We start from the raw sequence: 24,725 nt of genomic DNA on the forward strand, positions 1-24,725 counted from the left end.
GGCACTTTTCAGTGGTGTGATGGTATTTATTTACCCTGGGTTAGCAAGGAATGAACAGTCACCAGCCTTCAATTTTCACATCAACTGTAGGAAAAAGAATTCCATTTTCTACACAGTCTGGACTTGAAACTGACTTAGCATCTCAGAACTTTCAAAAATTTATTTTATGAAAAGGTTTGCTTTACAGAGACTAGTAAGTAGGTGTCATCCTTGACATCTGCTTTCTGTATTCAGGCCGTGGGTCTCTGGAAAAGCAGCGTGAAAAAACATCAGAAAAGGTCTTGGTGAGGCCCGGCCATCTCGCTTGGAGCCCCTCCACTCCAGCTGCAGTCAGCTTCCGCGCTGGAGGTGTCAGGGGCCCTCTGCTTCAGACTCTTAACAAGGACAAGAGGAATCTTCATGGAGGATGCTCTCAGCTGCCCTGGAACTGTCTCTGCCAACAGATCAGTCGCACATTCATTTTATGCTATTTCCATTCACATTAAAAGAACCATCTATGAAGTACAGGATTTACAAATTTGCAGCTTATTCCAAGGAAACCTCCCATTGTGTGTACGTATCCAATGGACCTGTTCTCTGTCCAGATGACAAATAAGAAAAAATGATGCAAAACTGCTTTTTTCCAGCATGTTCTTTCCCAGTACAAAATACTGCTCCTGTGTCCCATCAAATGGGCATCATTTTTGACACATTTATTTTAACTGCATCAGTAAATCACCAGCAGGGCTGCCATGGATGGTGTTTAATTTTTACCAGTGAGAATCCGTCCCATTAATCCACAGGGCAGTTGGGCCCCAGTCCAATCCACAAGCCCTGGTATTTCTAACATGAGCAAAGTGGCTCTGAAATGATAGTTCAGGAGGGCTGACCTGGCTGGGGAGGGGGCAAGGGTGAGGCCACCAACTGCTACCAGGTCAGAGCAGAGCGGAGGTGAGTCCTTCTCCCTGGACCCCTCTGCAGCACCGCAGCACCACTTACCAAGTGCTTTTCTTTTCCATCACCACATTGCTCTTGTAGCAGGGTGCAGTTGTAGCATTCTGAGGAAGTAGAGCTCACTGTGTAGTTTTTCTCTGACATCCCTGGGGGGGGGCATGAAGGAGGAAAGGCTTGTGGCCCAAGGTTTCGCTCTAAAGGAAGGACAGTCTGAAGTCCACCGGCAGGAGCTTTCACATCTGGGATTGCAACACCTGGAGAGGCAGCTCTTTCCAGAAACCCTTTTATAACAGAGCATGTGCTCGCACTCCCTGGGTCCCAGCAAACCTCAGATTACCATCTGCCCAAGTCTCTGCTTCCTCCCACGGGAAGAGCTTGATGTTCTGCTGAACACCAGCACAGGTATTATTTCCCCAGCCCCGCCCCCATGTTTCTCTCAACCGTGTAGCTCACTGGCCACAAAGGCCACTGAGCCAGCCCCCAGGTCCATCACCTGATGGGTGCCTCTCCCGACCCACATGCCTCAGTGTCCAGGGACCCTCTCCTCCACCCACCCATGTCCCCAGCCACGTGTCACACGATGAAACCGAACCAGGATGTTCCATGCTCCCAAGGCCCCAGCCTCACGCCTGACACAGTGCTCCTGAGCTCAGAACATGCCAGGAGCGGGAACTGTGGCTCCCACTATGAAAAGGGGCCCGGAAAACAGAAAGGGAAGCAAAGAGGGGGAGAAACAGGTCTCTGCTTTGCCCGGCTGGACTTTAACCTTCAGCTTGCCATCCAGAGCAAAGAGGTTGCAAATCTATGATGACAGAAATTATGAAACATCCAAACTGTTGACGTCGTAAACAAAATTTGTCAACAGCCACGTACAATTCATTAAAAGTACATTTATTGTTTAAAAACAACAACAAAAACCCAACAAGTGTGCAGCGTGTGCTGCCCAAGACGGTGTGCCTCTGGAGGCCATCTCTTCTTGGGCTCCGTTTGGCCCGGCCAGACGGGAGACACGGGACACAGGCATGGTCAGTGAGCACAGGCAGTGGCAAGAGCCCGGTGGGACAGCCAGACTGCAGCGTGGAGCTCTGTGGTCTGATCCTGGTCACTGGGTTCTTACAACACGTATCTTCTAAAAAGGGAGAGACAGCAGTGTATCTGATTTCCACCAAACAAGGTTTCCAACTAAATGACCTGTGGACCAAATCAAAACCACGCGCAGGGACCCAGGGAGTCAATCGCTTCAGTGTAACTGCAGGATTCAGCTGTGATGGGAACTGGGCTACAGGGCTTTGATTTAGCAGCCGGGGGGTGACGGCCCTGGCCCCCGTCCCCACCCACCCAGTCCTGCCACGTGCACATCACATGACGTACGGGAGGCGAGAGCAGGGGCACGTCCAGGAACCTCCTGGTTCAGAGGGCAGACCATTCCGGGACATTCGAAAGCGGCCAATTTAATCTTTCAGACAAAGTAGTATCAAATGACATTTATTCCAGGCCTTAAAAAAAAAGAAATGCATAATTTTAAATGCTTCCTATCTGAGAATACTGCCCTAAGTATGGGACTTTACTATTTTGTTGATTATTTCAATTTGGAGATGGAAACTAATGCAAAAACATGGTACTTAAAATCACTGCTCCCTTCCTTTAAAAACAGACACATTTAAGACTTGAAAAAGCAGATCTCTCTCCTTCTAAAATACAGACTTGGTTCCCTGTTTAGTGACAGTTTCATGGAGTTGCAGAATGCTAAGACATGTTTCATGGTATTAAATCTGAATAGCCACACATCCCATGATCAGACACCTATGAGGGCTCAACGTTTCGGCTCCCCTCTGCCCCGCACTCCTCACATCAGCAAGTCAGAGGTACCTGTTTGGTGGAGAAGCTGAGGTTTCTCAGGCACAAAGCCCCTGCAGTTAGGGCGATGGCAGCGCCTTAGGTGTGGAGAGGAGGGAGCCACACGTGAGGAGAAATGAGGACAAACGTGAAACGCCTGACGCTTGTGACTCAGTTCCTTACAGGCTTCACTTTGTGAGTGAGAACCTGCACTGAGGCGGCTGCACACGCCGCGCGCCCTGTAATGGAGAAGCAGGGGCATGGTTCCGGACTCACAGCCGCCTTTCTTAGAGTTGTTTACCAATAATTAATAATCACCAATAATAATTAAATCACGTCTGCAACCACCGTTCAGTGCGTGAAGTCGAAAGCCACGTTGTCTGTCTATACCAGACACTAAAACACCTACTTCAGGTGCCATGGTTCCTTCTTGCGCAGTTTTAAAAGCCTGATGCATCTATTTGGCACCCATCAAATTTAACCCAAAGTCAGACAGCTTACAGGGGCAGGGACAGAGTGTGTGTGTTTTGCGGGCTGCGGGGAGGAACAAGGTAGGGAACAGCCTGTGAGCCTGTTTTTGATGGAAAACTTATTACTGCTTCAAGCAACTGAAGAGAAAAAGTGCTCCCACCCAGAAAGCTAGAGTCCCAATTGCCACCACCTGTAGCCTCAGCCTTTCCCTTCTGCTAACTGAACCAAAAGACAGAAACAAACGGTGACAAAGCACACACTCACCCCCACACACCCCTGCTCTGTACAACTTCAGGCTTATGTTGGGCAACTATACTTCAGTCTCCTTACAAGGCATGCTGAGAAGTTACATGCCCATGCACGTTCTGATTTAGGTATTTTAAAGCAAAACTGCTAAGGAGATCACAGCCTATTCTCCATAAAAGAACAAAGAGAAAGGAAGAGACTATATTTAAAATCTTACTCTATTCCCTGTTATTAAAAAAAAAAAAAGGAAAACATAAAACAATCAACCTGAAAGTCTATTAGTCTCAAATAATTAGATCCAGTAGGTACAGAAGGTAGTGAAAAATGTTTTGAAAAATCTAACGATGCTTTGAGCGTCTTCTCAGATACTAAGGACACATAATGCTGTGCAGGATGAAGAGCCAAAAGTCAATCAAACAAAAAGCTTATTTGAGTCCAATAGAGTATTCTCAACCCATTTTCAAGGAGCAGCATTTGGGAAGCTGCAGCCATTTCCCAAAGGGAAGCCAGACAGAACGGCCACGTTCAAGGGAACTAGACGAGATACTGCAACCCGCTCACGATAAATCTGAGTTCTCCATGTGGCGGTGTGTCACTCTCCCTTGAGAAGCAGCTCTGTTCTGAGGAATACATACACTTTCTGGGATAAAATACTGCCAGCAACGCTGATTTTAAGCCCCCCCAGCATTTAATATTAACACCGTGCCGATACAGCAGGCGTGAATAACCTCAAAGGCACGGATCGCAGTAAAATGTAATAATAAGTCATGAGTTTTCAGTATTAATTACCTTTGCTTTTTATAGAATGGCTCTGATTTTTAATAATGGCTGGGTTTAACAACCAGTTGGCAAAATTTCTAAGAAGAGAACTTTTGGCTGTCATAAGCCAGCATGGACTAACTCCAGCAAATCATTCCCAGAAAAGTGTGGATGTCTGGGGTTTTCTTAGTAGCCATTCTTAAAGACTCGGAGACAGTGGGCTTGACTTTTAAAAAATAACCTTCAGCCCCTGCACTTAAACACGGAAGCCTGATTTTCAAAAATACGCAGGCCTTTGAAGTTGCAAATGGGTCAAGACTGGCTTTCACTCCAGGTCATAGGTGTAATCTACAGCATTTGATCCAGAGAAAACTTCAGTGTTTTACACGACTTTTCACGAAAGGGGGTTGGGTTAGGCTGCACTCAGGGTCCACTGGAAACAATATGAAGTTCCCTACGGCTCCCACACTCTCCACTCCTCTGGCCCCAAAGGAAACTGTACCCTAAAGCTTCTCTTATTCAGGAGCTGCAAGTTACAAGAAAAATACTGTGTAATTAATAATATAAAATAATTTATAAGCCAGCTAGACATTTGCTTATTTGCTATTCCACGAGAGGAGCAGTGGCTGCACCCAGCAGACACGGACTGGCTGATGAATGGAAACTGCCAAGCCCTCGGCCATCAGGAAGATGTAGCTCGGGAGGGGAGGGTCTGGGAGATGAGACTGTGCTCCAGGGTAAGTCTCGGGGGCAGCTTTCCTCCCACTTCACACTCCCTGATTTAAAGATGGTGGTGCAGATTCCCTCAGTCTTGATGGACGGGCAGCTTCCTTATTTCTGTGCCTTACAGCGGTGCCTGGTTATGAGCCATCAGTTTGCACCCATGGAATAAAAAGCCTAACACAGAAGCTGAGATAAAGAGACCTTGAGGGCAAGTCCATCTGGACGCGGACTCTAATGAGGGAGGATGATGTGGCTGAAAATGCACTCAGAAGGAGCAGTATGCAAACAGCGAAACTGATGCGAAAAGATGAAATTCCCAGAGTGCTGCAGCACGGAGGAGGGACTTGTACTGAGATTGCGGGGGATGCTGTCAGGGGGCCGGGCAGGGGCTACCCGCATCTGCCAACTCCTGCTGCTGCCCTTGACTTAGCCCGACCCCCACAAGACACATCTGCTGGGTGTGCAGCCTGTGGGCTGGGCCTGCATCCTCGACTTGTCTACAGCTCCCTGAGTTATGGAGTGCAAATTCAGGACCGTAAGTCAGGAAATTCTACTAAGATAAAAACCCTTGTGCACATTTTGCAATTAAAAATATTAAAAAAGCTACAAGCAGTGGACTCATAATGCTTTATGGAGAAGTATTTTTTGAAGACGCAAGTGCCTGAGCCATATGTTTTCCATTTTAAACCATCATCTTGATATGTTTAAGGGGTGAATTTAGGAAAAATCAAGCGATCTTGATACTTATCATTAAATACCTGAATATTATCAATCACCTCAGATGCATGTTTATGGGTGAAGTTTCAAAGCAGCTTCTAAGCAACTTGTCACTTTTATTGTGCAGCAAAAAAATGATCAGCTAAGTAATTCAGGAGTATAATTTAGGGGCACAAAACAGCTGTCAGGAAACAGGCAGTGGCTGTGCAGAATGACATTACCAACTGAAGTCATAAGTATTAAATGAATGCACAGCTTCACTGAAGCTCCTTTAGGCTTGTTAGGCGTGCACTGTTATACACTACCACTAAGCACGGAGCCACTGTTCACACACACAAAGGCACGAAGGAGACCCAGCCCTGCATCTCCATGGCTGGCGATGCCCCAGCGCGGCTCAGACTGCCCCTCCTTCCTCTCTACCGTTATTTACATGGTTGGCATCTTTCAGGCTCTTTGAGAGGGTCTGGAATAGCACGGGTGACATCCTCAAGAAAGTAAAGGCCAGGTGAAGCCGGGGAATCAGAGGAGGCCCCAGGCCTGTGCCCCTCCCCAGGCCTGGCGCTGGGCAGGAGGATGGCACCGACCTGAACATCTCTCCCGGGCCCCGCAGCTTCCCCTTCTCGGCCTTTATCTTCTCTTCCTCCTTGTCCCTGTCTGTCTCCTCCTTGCGTGTTTTCTCCTTCCTCCTGGCCATCTTCTCTGGGCTGCCATCCGTCCATCTCTCCAGAGGGTGGGAAGGCTGGTCGCTGGCCGTCGATAGACTCTCATCCCAATCTCGAACTTTCCTCCATGTCGTCCTTCCACTTGGAAGGAAACAAATGAACAAACAGAGAAGACAAGGAACACAGGGAACCCAAGGAATGAAAATAAGGAGGCTAATGCCATGCGAGAATTTTCTTTCCCACATTTCCAGCAGGGATGGCAGCGCTATTTACTTCTGAGCAGAATCAGAATGAACATGTGATAGTGGGTGACCCTGCCCTTGTGTGCGTGCGCCTTGGGGAAGGGGGTGGCCACCAGTCGGGGGGAACAGTAGCAGTAATAGCACTGCTCACAGTAGTAGCAACAGTAATCCTAGCACTGACAGCAACAGAGCAGTAGCGCTAGCGGCACAGTACCTGTGACGCTAACAGCAGTTCCAGCAGCAGCGGTCACAGCAGTGCCGATGGTAACAGCGACAGGATCAGTGGCAGTAGCACACGCTAGCACTGACAGTAACTGTGACAGTAACACGTAGTAAAACCCACAGTAGCAGCGACAGCCCCGGCACCCCAGCTCCCTGGCGCTGACCGTCACTGGCCGCTGCTGGCCTGGGTCTGTCGTCACGAACCCTGCGTCATCCTGGGAGCTGGAAGAGGACCGGCCTGAGAGAGGTGGAGGGGAGCACTGGCAACCTGTCGTCCTCTATAATGACAGAGTCATCTTGCGGCATATCATTGTGGGGGACAGCTGCTATTTACCTGTGCAGTGGGGACAAAAGGAAAAGAAATTCTAGGCATTCATCTGAGGGGCATGTGTGTGAATGTAAATCCCTTCTACTCTAGAAAAAGCCTAAACTTCCAGAATCTGCTCAACTTGGCCAAACAAAATAGAAATCAAAAAAATCTGTTTCCCACAAATGAATGTCAAATGGAGACCACTGATCTGTTCATTCTCCTGACACTCCAGCCATGTTGCTCTAGATGTGGTATTCAGTTTCTCTGGTTTTAAGTTTCCCAAAGCCAGAGACGATCTCCAGAATGACTTCTAATGTGACAGCGCCACAGAGATTCTGAGATGGTAAAGCCCTTTGAAGAATTTTACCAGGAAATTTAGAGGGAAGCCCTGCAGAATTACAGCCATCATTTGCCTATCCCTTTGAGGGGCACCTGCCCCATAGCAGGTCTCTAACACTTAACCTCTGCCCCTCAATAGCTCACACCCTAGGGCAGGAGACAGACAAACAGGCAGAGTGGCCACTGACCGGTGGGCGGGCGATGTGTCAGAAATGCCAGTCTTTCTCTAGAGGGGTAACTGCCTGGGAAGCTGGAGGCAGAGGGGGCTGGGAATCTTCACAAAAGTCAACAGCAGAGAGGGGTTTTAATTGGTGACAATGATCTCTGCTGTTAGAAGACATGGTGACACTGATTTCAGACATCAGCAACACCACCGTCAAATGCACGATGGAGAAGAGCCCCCCATGCATTCACGTGACACTTCGGAGACAAGCACATGTGAAGGTTAATGTGACAAACTATGAGCGACACCTGTCACCCGACGGGACCACACCTTCAGCATCCTTCCCCTACGAGGAGCTATGCCAAGCAGGCAGAGCAAAGCAGGCTGACAAAATTCAGCCAGAGAGCTGGTATGTCTTTGTTCTACGTGTGGCAAAAGAAGAAACTGGGAATTTAGCATTTTTATAGGTAAGAAAGTTAGATGGATTAAAGGAAGAACAACAGAAAATTCTACCAGTCATATTCATGTATTTTTCCTATTTTCTGGTTGAAAGTTCTTTGAAGGCAGACTTCTTGCCCCTCTTTCTATCCACAGCAGAGTACATACACAATATCTTGCCAACAATAGGCTTCCATAAACATCCCTGATGAAGGAAACACACTGCTGCTCCAATGAGGCTTCGTAATACAGACATGAATTGTATTACATCTCCATTAAACATGCTCAAAATGGAGTTAAACATCGGGTTGTACTTTAGGGGGCTTGCAAAATGTGCCAGCAATGAAAGTGTTTTGCATCATGGACTACATCAATCAAAACAGCTTCTTACATTTTAAATTTAAAAACTCACAGGCTAATTCCAAGATGAGCAACTCGGTAAACCCGACCACTGGTGGCAAAGCAAATCTTTACTCACGGGATCTGCTGGCAGAAGGCTGAGTGGCTGCAGGGCGAGCCCTGACAGCCTTGTCACTCATCGGGGGTCATGCAGAGTGGGGCAGAACCCAAACAGGGTGCAAGGAACTGGTCTCAGATGTCACACACAGAGGCTCTGAAAATGCAGAGATACAATTTAAAAATGGTCACATCCTATTAAGTACAAACCACAAAGTGTGACTATTTCTCATACATGCACATACGTGTACACAGATTTTTTTCCTCTCCCTGCAAATGGTGCTATGGTGAATACGTAACTTTTGAATCCTTGTCATAAACCACTAAATTTTGATTTTTTTTGTTGTTAAACCACAACTTCGCTATCATCTCAAACACACTGAGAATATCTTGATCACTGGAAAACATTTCTATATGAACCCCCCCTTTTCTTCTTCTTTCCACATGGTACAAGATCTAAAACTCACTTGACAAAATCAATGTATTGATTTACTCTTGACATTAACACTTCCTCAGTGATTATAAGGAACCTGCTCCTTTTCCTCTTGGAAACACGGGCCTCCTTTACATATTATGGTAATAATGTCTCCATGACCCAGGAAAAGCATAAAACTAAGACGTGCTACCCAGGATCTCAGCCAACTCACCCGTTATCCTGCTGAGGGCAGCATTTCTCGTGGGTGATTCATCCAGCCCCTCGGTCCCACTGAAGAAGGAGGGAGAAATCCTCCATCCCCAGTCATCCAGCACCCGCTCAGTGGGCAGCTCAGGGCCAGAGGGGCTCCCGGGTGGCTTCAGCTAGAGAGAAGGGGGGCAAGGGACAGTCAGAACTGGAGGCACATCAGTGGCATGGGGGAATCAGAACAACTTGCCCAGGGCCTGCATCCAACTGGACACCAACTGAGCTAGAACTTCCCACCCTGCACTGAAATAATTTGTGATGACAGCTCCACCTTTCCTTACCGCTTCACACTGCCTCCCACGAAGTTCTGTCAGATTTCAACCCCTGGAGGAAAAATACGTATATTAAAGGCTTTTTTTCCCCAAACAGTATCTTCTTGCTTATTTTATCAGCTTGATTGTCAGTATCTGTTGAAGTCAATTTAAGTTACAGCCTAACTCGGAATCCTGTCTGAGATGCTGCTCTGGGAAACACAGGCTTTACCACCATCAGAACGAGCCAGGAACACAATCCACGTGTTATACTCAGGGTGTGTAATGCACCTGACAGCTGGCACACCCCGGGGCTGTACTGGCAGAGTGACCACCTGCCCTCTGAGGCCCAAGACCATTTGTCAGCTTAGCTGCTTGAACAATATGCTGAACCTCAATTCCTGCTGCTGAAATTAAAAGGCCCCTGCTACCCTCTCACTGACCCTACACATGAGATAGTGAGGACGTGAGAACAGAAGCCACTCAGCAAACCGACAACAGAGGTCAAGACCAAATATCCCAGTGAAGCCGGCAAAGGTGCCTGTTCCGCAAACATAAACAGCCTATTAGGTGAGCCAAGATACAGGTCGCTTTCTGTCTCTGGAATGAAAACAGTGTGTGGCCTTCCTCAAAACAGCTGCACCTTGTAAGTCACTGACACTGTAAAACGACTCCAAGTCAGGAGAACGCTGTGCTAGTTAAGGCCCTGAAACAAATCTGCTTCAAGGAGGAACAAAGCACACACAGCCTCCAAACGTGGGCTCCGAGGTCCACCCCACTGAGGCTCTGGAGCTGGCCTGCAGCCAGAGGTGTGGGGTGCAGGGGAGGGAGGGGGCGCAGCAGGAGAGGGGCTGCATGTTCCAGACAGATGCAGCTGCACTATGGCTCCTTCATCAGAACAAATGATCATTTCTCTTAGAAGCTACCACCTGTTTAATATAAACGAGGTATTTAATGCAGTTCCAAATTGTGGACTTACCGCACCCAGGGTGACAGATCCTGGGAGGCTTATGGCACGGAAGGGGCAGCACAATCACCGCTCCAGGCACGTCAGCCTGCGGGAGCGAGTCAGACTCAGTCAGCTTTAAATTGTGGAATGAGGATTTGTTTTACTAGCTTTTTTAAATTGCAAATTATAATGACATTGCAAATTAGATATTCAAGGTCTCTGATGTTAACAACAAAAAAAAGATACAAGAACATTTTCTGGAAGAATACTGTGCCTGAGTTCCAAGGAACTTTGGGGAGGTGAAAACAAGTCCAGCACAGCAAAAGCCCTGCACCTGTAGGAACAGGCACGTGGGAGGTTTTAATGAGCACATGCATACATTAGAGAGACCTGCGAGACCTGACAGAAGTGATTTTATCACAAGACAGACATCACATCCTCTAGTCTTAGTAAACATACTTAATTGAACCTTATAACTCCACAATTTTCTAGATGATAAAGTCTTTATAAAGCCCCCTTATGAGAAATCTCTAAACATCACAAGAAGCTACTTTAGAATTTTATAAAGTCAAATAAAAATTCCATTTAAAAAATAGCACATGCAGGCTTTCTGGAACCAAACAATAAGAGGCCTGTTCATTAGGGCCCTGGCACTGGGACACTGGGACACTGTGACGGGAGGAGTCCGCACCTCCCCACCTCCCTAACCACGTCTGATCTGCATCTCAAAAGACAGATTTAAATGAAGACATCAGTGGCCTCCTACATAAACATTTAACAGATGACACAATGCCTTTTAATTTCTTTAAAAAAAAAAACTGGGGTACACAGTTTTGTTTTAAATCTTTTGATGGTGTTTTTATATCAATCAGATGAGTTTAAGAAAGAGGCCAGCACAGCCTGGGAGTGGGGCGGTGGTCGCTCCCAAGAGGGTGGTCCTGGAAGAGCGGCCAGGCCTTCCTGCAACCTGGGCTGCTCCCAGGCCCTTACAGAAAAACCTTATCAAAATAAGCTTAATTCGAGGAAGGCACTGAAATAAAGGAACTGCAATTTTCACTTTGTTGTTTCAACTGCAAAAATGGTCTTCAAACCCCTGCAGCCCAGGCCCCAGCAGGGCAACTGTGTTGGGGCCCCTCAGCTCTATCCCTAGGAAAGCCTTCCCACCTGCTTGAAAGAACCAGCCCAGGCTGGAGCAGGATGGCTCACACTGCGGGCAGCACACGGCCAAAGGCTCCTCCCAAAGCAACGTGGAGTGTGCACCACAGGCCAGCAATACCCCTGCTCTCTGCCCCGGCCACTTCTCTCCACGGTCACCCGCCTCATGAAACAACAAGCTAAGTGAATTACAAAGATTCATGCTGATCAGTATTTATCAGAACTTCATTTACAAAGATATAAAAATTGGAAATTACCCCAAACCTATAAACAATGTAAATACCACATGCTCTCAAAAATATACATTCAAATAATCATATATTGCTTGTATAAGCAGAAAATCATAAGCACTATTTAACAACAAAAAACTGGGTATTGTCCAGTGAATCTGCTTTAGATTATACGCTTGGCCTAGTCTTCCTGGGAAATGGTAAAATATTGGTTTCTTTTAAAAAATGAATACAGCACCTGTGGGGCTTAGGAAAATCTCACGTTGTTTTGAGTACGCATTCGTCGGTCAAACCATGTGTTTCATGTAAAGGAAGTGCATCCACTGCCTCGACTGTGAACGGGGAAAGGCGGGCACAGGGACGGCCCTAGCCTCTGCAGCAAGCCTGGCACTGGGCCCTGGTTAGTAACTGCCATGATCTTATTATTCAATAATTCAGTCTTTATAAGCTTACTCTATTTTATCCCCAGTTCTTGGCACAGAGCAGGCACTGGGTGAACAATTGGATGAATAAATTCATTTTTGAGTGAATGACTCAGATGTTCCTTAAAACCATTTAGAAGTGTTACACACACGAGGCCGCGTGGAAGGAGGCCTTTACAGGTGAAGACACAGCACTTCGCTGAAAGGAAAAGAAATCTGACCTAGATCACAATCACACGTGGTAGGAAGTCCACAGGACAAGGAAACACAAAACAAGGAATAGAAGGACGGGGCTGAGCTTTGGGGAAGAGTGGCTGGACTTCCAGGGTCCAGTTCCAGGTTCTGTTTTCATGCAGAACCACAGCTGGTGTCCTTCGCATCCCCATGGGGCCGACAGAAGGACCAGGGGGGAAGTGAGCCTGGATGGGGCGGACCCAGAAGGTAACAGCCTGCCGGGTGCCAGGGCTCACAGGGCACTGTGCACACATCCCAGCACAGCCAGAGCAGGCACGGCCTGAACAGCGTGGTCACTGAGACCCTCTCTCTGCACAAGAGGGATGACAGCAGGCTCCTAGATGACTCCACGCTCCCTTGGCCTTGCAGCCACGAAGCAAGTCGTTTGACCTTTCTGCGTTTGTTTCTTCCCTCACAAGGTAGAGGACCGGAAGGCAAAGGAAATCCAGAATCATTGAGAAAATACTCATTTTGTTACTTTGTCTTGTTGGAACTTCAGGGTCTAACAGTAAGTTCAGCTTTTTTCCCTAAAAATGCCCAACTCTGAACTCTTAGGGACTATTTCCCTCACCCTTCAGTCCACGTGTAGCTGTCAGCCCTGGGCTGGACGCCGGTGATGGAGAGCCAGGAATGCGGCAGCCGGAGGGGGTCCCAGCCAGCTCAGAATTTACAGAAAACCAAAGAGAAACCATGATGACGTGACGGCTGCTGCATGAGGGTGGGTACCCAGGGACATACTTTGGGGAGAGAAAACCAAAATCTGGAGCTGTCTTTTCTAGGCCAAGGAGCAGAACAGACTCATGGCAAACCCGGAGGTGAAAGGCTGCATCAGAACCTGAGAAACTGCAGGGCAGGCTGAGCAGCCAGGTCAGAGCGGGCACAGGGCTGGGCCCATGCTGGTGGCTGCACAGCGGGGACTGGCACCCATGCTGGAGGGGACGGATTTCAGCAGGGGTGACGTGGTCAGTGTGTCTCGTGAGAAGATGCACCTTCTGCAGGGGGAGGACAGATGGAGACAGAAGTCCTTCAGGGGCCATGGCAGGGAGCCCAGGGAGACGGCGGGGCCCGAATTCCAGTGATGGCAGGGCATGGAGGAGAGAGGTTAGGGAGGAGGCAGCTACAGAGACAGTGAAGGCACCTGAGAGGTCAGAACCACCCCCAATGTCTGATCTCTGTAACTGAAGAAACAGTGGTGGAGTGCCCATGGGTGGATGAAACTCCAGGAGGAACAGGTTTTGGAGGAGGAAGCACAGGTCCCTGAGAGCCAGACCAGTGGTCATCTCTGCAGGCAGCTGGACAGAGGGGTCTGGAGGCAGAACAGGGCCCCTGGCTAGAATCAGGACCCTGGGGTGCAGCACAGCACATGTGGTCCCTGAAGACCAGGGACGAAGATCTCCCCGGGAGTGTGTGCAGAAGACACAGCCTTGAGGAACATGAGCCAATACAGGCACAGGCAGGAAAGAGTGACTGCAGGGGAGAAGAAGGACGGCGGGAAGGCGGAGACAAACAGAGAGCGTGGCCAGAGAGGATGCGAGCACCAGCGGCATTCACAGGGTCCTGAGGTCGAGGGGACGACACCAAGAAACACCTTCCAGGGAAACATCCCAAATGTGCCCACCGGGATGGGGGTGGGGAGTGTAGGGGGGGCAGGCCTGGTGCACAGAGCTGCCAGGTTTTAAAAAACATAGTATGATGAAACACAGCACTTCCCACAGATGAGGGGCAAAGTGTGACAGAGCACAAGACGTCACTTTGCAAAGTTTCATCTTCTCTGGCTTGAAATTAAGTATGCAGACCCTTGATTTAAAGCTGAGTCAGCACGGGGAGAGGGTGTAGCTCAGTGGTGGAGCGCGTGCTTAGCATGCACGGGTCCTGAGTTCCATCCCCAGTACCGCCGTTAGATAAATGAATAAATAAAAATAAACTGAATTGCCTCCCTCCCCCGAAAAAAAAATTTTAAAGAAAATAAAGAAGATGAGTTAGTGAAACAGAGTTGTGTGATACCGTCAAAGGCTGGACTGTGCGGCTGAGGGACAGACCCGGCGGAGGGGAGAAGGCGGCACGTTATTTGGGATCGAGGTTCACTCATGACAAGATGTCCTGTGCTTATGTCAGTATTTACAGTAACATACTTCACACACACCCCCCGGTAATTCAGGGAGACGGTTCCCCAAAGGGAATATATTTAAGTTGAAAAGCCACAAAATCATGTCTTAAAACTTATGGGAAGCTGAGCTGAGCACATCTGTCTTCATCTAATTCTTTAGTTAAACCCTGTCAGTAAAAAGCTTTTTGCTAGTATTACTAAGAAAGCGCAGCACTCGTGGTAAGATTTTTTTGCTGTAATTGCTTTATAAGCTTTCCCCACCCTAAGGACAGTAATAACCAGCAATTTATGAAAATGACAGCATAAAAATATTGAACATTGAAGTCCGTTGCTGCCTGCTGCAGCTGTTCCCTTACTTAAACCGCTTTCATCTACATAAACCCACACGCAGGCGTGAACCGGTCCCAGAGACACGCAGGGGGACCCCAATGCCAGCTGTTTCCCAGGGTGACAGGGAACCAGATCACTGTGTTACCAAGTCCAAGCTTGTTCTGCTCACTGCACGACAGGCCAATAACTCGGGAGATGAGGTATTGGGGCAGGGAACAGTGACTTTATTAGGAGAGTCGGCAGACTGAGAAGGTGGCCGACTAACATCTTGGAGAACTACCCTCCTCAACTCAGGCTTCAGGCTCAAGGAGCGGGAGTGTGCTTGGTTGCCCCAAACTTCTTGGTGTAGGAATCCTTTGTTCTTGTACCTGTCCGTGTGGGTCAGGTCATGGTGCCCCTGTAAAACCTCCAACAAAACAAAGGTTATTTTCTATTCCGCAACTTGTTATCTTTATAGGAGTGCGAAAGTGTTAATATCCTTAAAGGTCAGAGCCCTGAGAACAGGCTCTCCTGTCTATTTTAGGCTAAAGGCAACATTGTTTTACAAAAGGGGCAGAGTTAGCAAGACAGCCTAGAAAACAGGGCACAGGTTTAAAGCGAAAGAACATATATAACACGGAGTCAGATTTGCTCTTTTCTATTACAACTCCAAGCTGGTGCAGGTTTGGGGACAAGGATGCTTGTCTGAAGTCAGGATGCTGACCTCCAGTCCATGCCTCACATTTTAAGATCCACCCCCCTCACGTTCAGTGGTTTTTGAAAGAAAACTTTGAGAAGGTGCTAGAAATTTTAGTTGGCTTTTAGAGATAAGGATGTGATCTGCTGTCCAGTAGAACATTGAAAGAGGGAGCCCTGTCTGCTTTATTCACCACAGATCTCCAGGATCTAATACATTTCCTGAATGTAGTAGATGCTCAGTGAACATCTGCTGAATGACTCCGGTCTTGTGGAACATGAAATTGTAATAAAAGAGAACAAATCTGACTATATTGGATCTGTTCCTTTAGTTTTAACCACTGTGCCCCGCTTTCTAGGCTCAGTCTTGCCAGCTCTGCACCTTTTGGGAAACAATGTTGCCTTTAGCCTGAAATATACAAGAGAGCCTGTTCTCGGGGCTCTGGCCTTTAAGGATGTCAGCACTTCTGCACTTAGGTGGAGATGGCAAGTTGCAAAACAGAAAATAACCTTTGCTTTGTTGGGGGTTTACAGGGACACCATGGCCTGAGCCACATGGACGGCTGCAAGAACAAACCATTCCTACAGCAAGAAGTTTGCAACAATGAACCCCACCACCTTCCTTTTTTTTCTTTATTTAAATAAAAGGAGCCTGTATTCTGTCTGGAGCAGGATGGTTCTCCAAGACATTAGTCTGCCATCCTCTCAGTCTACCGGCTTTCCAAATAAAGTCACTATTCCTTGCCCCAATATCTCATCTCCTGATTTACTGACCTGTCATGCAACGAGCAGAATGAGTTTGGACTTGGTAAAAAAAATTACTGTTTTGGGAAAAGCCCTAGTAAGGAACACTGTGTCTCGTAATGTCCTGGGGAGAACTGGTCACAGAGCTCTTTGTGGGACTTACATTAACATTAGTGAATGATCTGGAAACCAGTGAAAATCATGGCTCAAGGAAATCAATCCAGTAGTCTATTCAGAGATCAGCATTTTTATTTATCATGTGAAAGTGAGTGTTTCATTTTCCCTTGTCTTCTACTCTGAGGGTGTTAGTTAAGGTTACACTGCTCCCTTGTTGTGGAAATTAATTTGTTAATTACCATGAATTCATTCTCCATTTCAAAAATAAAAACAATAGAAAAATAAGTCAATGGACAATAAGCTTTCAAAAACTGGTGGCCTCTCCACTGATTACCCTTAAGTTCAAGCACATGTTTCTGTTGCAAATCTGATTGTTATCTTAGGATGGGTGAGCCATCAGCACAACCAGAAAAGCTTGCTTTTGCTACTAAACACAGATTTTAAAATTAAGGAAAACACCTAAGCAGTTTAGATACAATTTTCAATTTGTAGGGTTTGCTGATCTTTCCTCCGAGCTGATTTAGAAATGTGGGGAGTTGAGCATTAATAAAAACACAAGCTACAAACTTTACACTTTCAACAAGCAGGTCCCACCTGGTTCCTCTAAATGGCACAGACTTTATGGCGGATTTCTGAAAAAACTTGTTCAGGTTCTAATATAAATTAACAAATATATACACAATTTTCAAACACCCACTATACAAAAAAGTATGCCTCTACTTAGTATGGTTTTACTCTCTAGGACACAGATGCTCATCCCCTTGGGAGACGCAATGTCTCTCCCCTCCTCCCACATCCAAGATGGCAGTGCACATTGGGTCCCCACTGGAGAATCGGGCAGGAGACACCACTACAGGCAGGCTCAGGCCTGTAGTGGAGGAGAAAGGGGGGCAGGGAGGACCAGGATGGGGAGGATTACACTTCTGACAACTTCCCAACTCCACCCCTCCCTGCCACGAGAGGGACTCTGTAGGAGGCACCCATTCTAGAAAAGCCGGGGACTGAGCGGCCACTCTGTCCATGTCCCTCCCTCCTGGAACACTGCCCACCAGAAGAGAACTGTCAGCTCGAGCAGGAAGGGGTGGCCCTGTCTTCAAGATGGGGACCCGGCTGCAGTGCTTTCAGACCGACCCCAGTGTCTGCGGAGGAGGCAACACACCTGCGAGTGCACACCTGGGGACGCGTGCATCCCAGAACCGAGAGCGCCAGACACAGCACACTGACAGCACGACAGCCTGTGCACAACACAGCCCCGGACTGGGCACTCTGAGCCCACGTCAGGACAGAGCTCGGTCCTGCTCCCACTTGGGGATGCCGTCTGTCCCTGTCCCTCTTACCTCACTGTCCTTGCTGATCCTCCAGGCCACGATGAGCTGGATCGTGCCCCACTTGTTCCCTTTGGTGGACATGGACCTGAGGAGGGTCTCCATGGCATCCTGGTTGGTCTTGCCCAGCAGGGACTCCCCGTTCACCGTGATCAGCTGATCCAATTCACCCGCAGCCTCCATCCTGGGAAGAAGACGGGACAATCAGTGCTGTGAAAGAGTCTGTGATAAAAGAAGTTGCTTTCTTTAGTTAAAAAAATTGTTAAAAAGGAAAAAGAAGGGGAGGGCTTTAATATGAATGGATTATCCCCAATTGAACAGCAGCATGATACTGTGTTAGCAGCCCGTGTCTACTTCAGTCATTCACACGTTTGTAAATAAGTCATTATCATACTCTGTTTACCAAAATAGCAGACTGATTCACAGGACACAAAGTGATTACTTTCTTCCTTCCAGAGACACCCAGAGAGGGTATTTACAACCCAAGATGTGCAACAGCTCCAGGCTATTAGCCAGCTGGGGAGGAGTGCCCCCTTCACAGACAGCCAGGAAACTTTCCCCAGGCTGGAAAACAGGCTGAGTGACCCCCCAGGAGGGAAGGGGAGGGAAGAGATGAACCTTTCCTGTGGGCAGCTCTGTGCCTGGACCTGTGCTAAGTCTGCACAGACAATCTCTATTGCCCTAGAATGTCCAAGGGCTATGAGTTTTGTGAGACACAAACACACACTATAGATAAGACAGATGAACAAGGTCCTACTGTATAGCAGGGGGAACTATATTCAATACCTTGTAATAATGGAATGGAAATGAATAATGGAACAGAATACGAAGGAGAGTATGTATGTATGTGTCTGACTGACTCACCACGCTGCACAAGTAACACAACATGGTAAATCAGCTGGACTTCAATTTTTAAAAAATAATTTAAAAAATGGTAAGCTGAAGCCCTGAGCGCCACGCCCAAGTGAGAGAGTGCTGTAATGTCCCTGGCTGTCTGATCGTGGAAAACACGTAAGTGTTGGGGCTGTCAGAACACGCTGCCACAAAACACACCATGTTGGCATTGGGGTTATTTTGAGTGGAAGGTAACTGAGAACTGGCAAACACAGGAGGAAGCCTCTGCTCCCCCTTGAAGTCCCCCTCGTGGAGGTGTCCCCTCCACTCTCCCGGAGCTGGGGGGTGAAAAACTCTCACCAGCAGAGACAGAGATGTTACTGAGATGCATCCACGCAAACAAACCTTACATGGGAAGCCTTCTCTACTGCCTGTTTCCCTCATATACCTGCCGTCCCACAGTGCGTGCCCTGGAAGCCCAAACCTCCTTTCTTTGTCTAATCACCACTCCATCCTGTATCATCATTTGCTAAATTGGTCCAGAAGCTTCTGAGGCTAAGCACTTCTCTAGGGTTTCACTGCTTCTTTGTGGAGCCCCCGTACCCATAAAATTGGAAATATTAACATAGATAAAATTTATGAACTTTCTCTCCTGTGAATCTTTTTGTCAGTTTAATTCACAGGCCACAGATACTGCATCTAAGAGGGTAGAGGCCAGGTTTCTTCCCTACAGCTTATGTGTTTCCAACACTGGGTTGTAACTAAACATCTTGGTTCATGAGTACTCGATAAAGTCGATACCTGCTTACTTTGGATGCCGTTCCTGTTAATAATGGACTTGATGAAGATCCCCAGGTCTGTGTGATTCTCTTTAGACTGGTTTCCTTTGACATTGATGCCTAGGCCAGCGGATCCTGAGTCATTGATCGGAACTTTGAAGGTGAGAAACTCCTGGTGTTGTCGGGTGTGAGAACAGTATCCTCGTCTTCTGCTTTCTAATGGGAGACGAAGTGGCACACGTTATGCTCCAGGATTTCCTTCTGCTACTTTCCAAGGACCACAAGAGTTCTTTGGTTGTAACAGGCACAGCACCTCCACCAAGCTTCCACCACGAGGCCCCCAGGGCCAGGCACATCAGCACCATGTCCAGATCGTTCCTGGGACCAGCTGCTAAGACTTTCATGTGGCACTTGCTTCAACTGAAACAATTAGGTCTAAACCAGATCCTGAGAAATATGGGGGGAAATACAGCAGGAGGACAGAAGACATGCGGGCTCCTCCAATTCTGGTTTGTTTGTTTTCTTGTCTGTTTACATATCCTTAAACCACAAGAGAAAAACAGTGAAGGCAGGGATCAAAATAAGTAAACATAGCTATTTGTCCCTTTTTTCCACTGGGAATGTTCAATGTTAGTTAACAGTTGAATGTTCACTTAATGGTGTCCTTTATTCACAGTAACAAACCCTGACAATACAAAGTCAACAGAAAAAAAGATGCTCATTTTCAGAGAGCCACCGGGGAGTTTTAACCTCCAACATCGGGGAGACAAAGGGGAGCTAAGCAGCGCCAGAGGGGGTTTCCCACAGGGCCTGCCGCACTTAGCACAGCGGGCGGGTGTGACCCCAGCAAAGCTGCTGAGTCGAACAGTTGTCCACGCCAGCCTCCACGGGCAAACTGCGGCCACCAAGTGTGACTGGAGACCGTTTCAGACACTACACAGTGGAGATACACAAACTTTTACCTTTCTTCCCTAAAACAGCGTGGAAGAAATGAACACTTCAAGTATAACCTGATGAAATGCAGTGAGATGACATATAAAATTGCTGGACACCTGAAGGGGAAGCCGCCTGCCTTCTGTAACCCTCCTCGGTGACCCCACCTAGACCTCGACATTGGCCATCGCCAAAGAGGCCAGAATCCCATATCAAACCCAGTGCTTCCAGCCACAGGACACACGGGTGTCACAAGCTCTCTGAACCACAACTAAATCCTTCATCCCTCATCCCACTTTTCCCAACTTTGGAAAATTTCTTCATCATCTGCTCAGTCATTCAAGCTGGAATTACCAGATTACAATGGAGAATGGTCAAACATCGAGTGGGACCTAATTAGGCTAGGATCTAATGCAACCATTAAAGACTGTACTTTTACAGAATGTCCAATTACACACATACAAGGCTATTGCAGAGCAATGAAAATGTGTGTAGACTTCAATTTTTTCTTTGTATCCCAACTAATTTTTTAAAACTTTCCAATAGTTATCAAAATTAACATAATAATGATAAAATAATTTTAGAAAGGATTTTGGGGACCTAACATGCAATCTCAAATATCTCAATTAGATGAAATAATTTTTGGAAGTACAGAGTTTATCAGTAAGAGTTTTTTTTAGGATTATCACTAAGAGATGTTATATTTAAGTCTCTAAATCCATAATATCATGATCTATAAAGCTTCTAATTTACTAATATTCAATGTTAACATTCTTTGTGCCATCTCAAAGGATACCCTTGGAGTTATCAGGACAAGGTATGTTTCCAAAAAAAATCACTAACATGTTAAAAACAGGAAAACTATATAATAAAGAAGATTAAAAAGAACAACTTGAAAAGACCCTGGGTGACAGCTCTGTTAACTGCACAAAGTAAATGCATTTCAGTATCAAAATCAAAATAAAGTCTTTATGTGCTCATTATAAAAGACTTCTTATATTTAAAATATTCCCAGAGAGTAATTATAGCTCAAATAAAATGAATGTTATTGGTGAGAAGTGAACATCAAATACTCATATCAAAATCTTGACATCATATTTCCTATGCAAAGTATCTTAATATATTTGTTTTGTTGTATAAAGTTTAATTTTTATCCATACAAAATAGTTCGAGTAGTAGATAAAGACTGTGTGTGAATGAATATTGCTAACTCAGTATAAAATCTGCTATAGAAACATACAGGTGAATTTTCATGTTTGAAATATAACATGGCATCAAAACCCACTTCAGCCGCTTTTATTTTAAATTCAGAAGTAACTGAAAGATAAAATTCACTTTGTGAATCAGAAGCAGTGTGTATATTCCTGGGAAAGTTACATTTGAAAAGACAGAGAAACCAAAGACAGTTCTTTGCTGGGCACATTTAGGTCCGATCATTCAGTACGATTATTTGCCTCAAATCTGGAAGGTTCTTATGGTCACTTACTGATTTATAGCTTCAGTTTGATTTTTTAATCTTTACTGATTTTGACATTTCCATAATGTTTTACTAAGGCTTAAAATTCTCATTTTCCTTCTACTTGAAGATCAAGATAAGGGGCTGACTGAATCTATGAGAAGAAATTTTAATCAAGTTCAAGTCACTTCCTGACGTGCTCTGCTCTGAGCCTGTCTTAAAGGAGGCTGTGTTCTTCATGAGAACATTTCATTTATTAGGAAAGCTGCAGGATGCAAATCATATTCGTTCTCAGCTTTCTTATCAAGTCTTAAGTCATTATTAGCATTAAAAACATATAAGTGAGAGATGGCACTTCTCCTCTGATATTTCATTATTAATCCATTTGGCTCTTGATATAAGACTGAAATTAATGACAGCTTTTAGAGCCTAATTCACTGGCAGCAAAATGTTTTTTAAAAATCTGCTCTTCAAAAACCATTTTAAATTCTACATCAGACAGAACTTTTCCAAAGTTACTCGTATGGACGTCTCTTCATTCTGATTCAAAAGAAGCTAGTTTTCTGTCAGCTTTGACTGCTATTCCACACAGATTGTGGACTAATTCAACCATTTCTTGAGTCAAGTTCTTTATAAAGAAACACAGTAAATACATTTTTCCTTTACTTTTCTCCTCAAGCCATTTGTACATGATGTCACTCAAGCACACATCACATCCCTCACATAGACACATGCGTACCCCAAGTGATCTGCCATCAGTAAACTTACAGTAGACTCCTCACCAGAAATAAAATAAACCAGAAGACAGTGGAGCAATATCTTTAAAGTATTCAAACAAAATTTGTCCACCTAAAATTCAATACTCATCAAAAATACCTTTCAAAGCGAAGATGAAGTAAAGACTTTCAGATACTCAGAAGTCAAGGAATCCATCAACAGCAGGTTTCAGTACAAGAAAGGTTCAGGAAGTCCTCCAGTCAGAGGATGACACCAAATGGAAATCTGGATCCGCTGAAAGGAATGAAAGCCCCCCAAAGGGGTAAATGTGTGTAAACACAAATAAGATTTCTGTGTCAGAAAAAATCAACATTAAACTCATTTTTCCTTACCATAAAATGTAATTTTTGTCTCAAATTTCCATCTTAATGCTATCCTATCCATGTGCCCAATATTGAAACCCCAAATTTAAATAGCCATTTAATATAGCCACAATCACCCTCCTAAAACCCCTGAAAGTTAAGTGTGCTGGTCCCTATAAAACAGCCCCAAATCGGGCTAAACCTTGAGTGTATTGTAATTTTTAAGGCCTCATGGACTGTGAGAAATACATCCACAAATACCGTCATCTTTAAAGAATGGGGGTTTCTGTACTGCAATAATCCCACATCATCGGGTATCTATCACTCTGTAACTGTCCTGCCCTGTGAAGATCGAAACGTCATCAAAAAGCAGAAGCTAAAGAAACTAGCTCTGTGGTTCTGGAATTGTAACACACGTTAGGTGGAAAATGAAACTGTGAGGGAAAAGTGACTTTAACAATCTATCCCACAAAAACTATTTTGAACCACATTTGCAATGATCAGTACCACAAAGTAGAAGAAACTTCCTATTATAGGAAGAGTTAGCAACAAATGTTTGGGATAAAATCAGGAACAGATGCTGTTCCAGGGCAGTCGTAGCAGCTTTCTGTCAGATTTAAGATGTTTTGAAATCTGTTTGGAGAAGATGCCAGATACACCATTTACGGAATTCTTAACTGAGGCACAACACTGTTCAGACCTTTCAGAGAAAAATAGAGACAAAGACTTTAACCTGGAGGGAGAAGGAAAAGTTTGTTTCTAAAGAGATTTGACAATACATTTTTTTTAAGTGGGGAATTTGTCACATCTGTGGACAAATAAGCTAAGCTGATGCAATGACAAATACTAAGTCCTTTATCAAATAGAGATCGATTCCCAGGAGGATCTTCTAAACAAGTAGGGGAACATGCCACACAACCCTGCCCCTGCACAGATTAAGGGCAACCCAGTTAATGATAATTTCTGCAGCTCCAACAGCCTTCTGGCTAACTTGGCCCCTAGGCTCTCTTCCCACAAGGAGGAGCCCAAGTCAAATAGTAGACTAAGTCCAGCTCTTGCAAACTTCACACTTGTCTTCAGAAAATGCTAGTGGACTGTGTGAATTTTCAACCTAGACTCATGCTTCATCCTGTGAGTGTTACTTTGGGACCACACTAACCAATCCCCCTTACAGTCGTGACCTAGACCTCCAGTGAGACTTTGATGCTCCTAGACCATCACACTGCATCTCCACCATCCGTTCATCCTCTCACTGTTCTAAAGTAAGTAAAGGGCTGTTAGGACTGTTAGTGATACGGGACCATGGTGCTAGAGGAGTATTTCTACCTTTTCCTCTCTCTTTAAAAATCCTGATACTTTATTCTCTTTCCTCTGTCCCAACCAATGACTTCACTTTCTACTTCTGAGAAACCTTGAAGCAATTGGCCTTTATATATATCCCTGTGTGAAAAGCTAACTTTCCCCCCTGTGAACAGCTATAGTCCGCATTTTAAACTCGTAATTAGCAGTTTATACAGGTTCTCTTGAGCTCCATTCCACCTACCTTCACTTTGAAAGTTGTTGGAACGCTGAAAGTCATGCTCCCCACACTTCCTAGATCTTGATCTCTGGATGTAAATTCGATTCTCCCCATTGTATGCACTCCTGAGAGATTTGGAAGGTGATAACTACAGAGGTCATCTTCTTTCAGCTTCTGGCAACATACACATGAGCAAGACTTGGAGAAAATAAGTAATATACTTATGCCCAGTGATTGACAGCTGGTAAGTAGCAATTACAGTGTTTCAGTTCATATCTTTTAACTTTATTTAGTTCAATGCCCTGCAGACTAAAATAGAGCTTTTTTTTTTTTTTTGGTGTGTACCTTTTTGTAGGTATTTTGTTAATCCAACTTCAAAGACATCTT

The 24,725-nt window shown here is 45.8% G+C and overlaps 1 protein-coding gene and 2 long non-coding RNA genes across 3 annotated transcripts in view; 2 read left to right on the plus strand and 1 right to left on the minus strand.

Annotated features, from left to right (window-relative positions):
• Window positions 1-612, plus strand: part of LOC141575549 (uncharacterized) — a 92,053-nt gene extending 91,441 nt beyond the window's left edge. Inside the window, exon 6 of the mRNA XM_074354987.1 lies at window positions 235-612. Coding sequence (XP_074211088.1) covers window positions 235-485 — 251 coding nt within the window. The 3' untranslated portion in view covers window positions 486-612. The remainder of the gene's footprint in view (window positions 1-234) is intronic.
• Window positions 613-1,935: 1,323 nt separating this feature from the next.
• Window positions 1,936-2,905, minus strand: LOC141575569 (uncharacterized). Its single transcript, XR_012503218.1, has 3 exons — window positions 2,803-2,905; window positions 2,305-2,429; window positions 1,936-2,062 (listed from the first exon to the last, which is right to left on the minus strand). It is a non-coding gene; the product is annotated as an uncharacterized LOC141575569 (long non-coding RNA).
• A 10,259-nt stretch (window positions 2,906-13,164) lies between these two features.
• LOC141575570 (uncharacterized) lies at window positions 13,165-16,302 on the plus strand. The gene is made up of 2 exons (XR_012503219.1): window positions 13,165-13,307; window positions 16,087-16,302. It is a non-coding gene; the product is annotated as an uncharacterized LOC141575570 (long non-coding RNA).
• The last annotated feature ends 8,423 nt before the right edge of the window (window positions 16,303-24,725 follow it).

This window comes from Camelus bactrianus, chromosome 29, assembly GCF_048773025.1.
Source record: "Camelus bactrianus isolate YW-2024 breed Bactrian camel chromosome 29, ASM4877302v1, whole genome shotgun sequence".
Lineage (NCBI taxonomy): Eukaryota > Metazoa > Chordata > Mammalia > Artiodactyla > Camelidae > Camelus > Camelus bactrianus.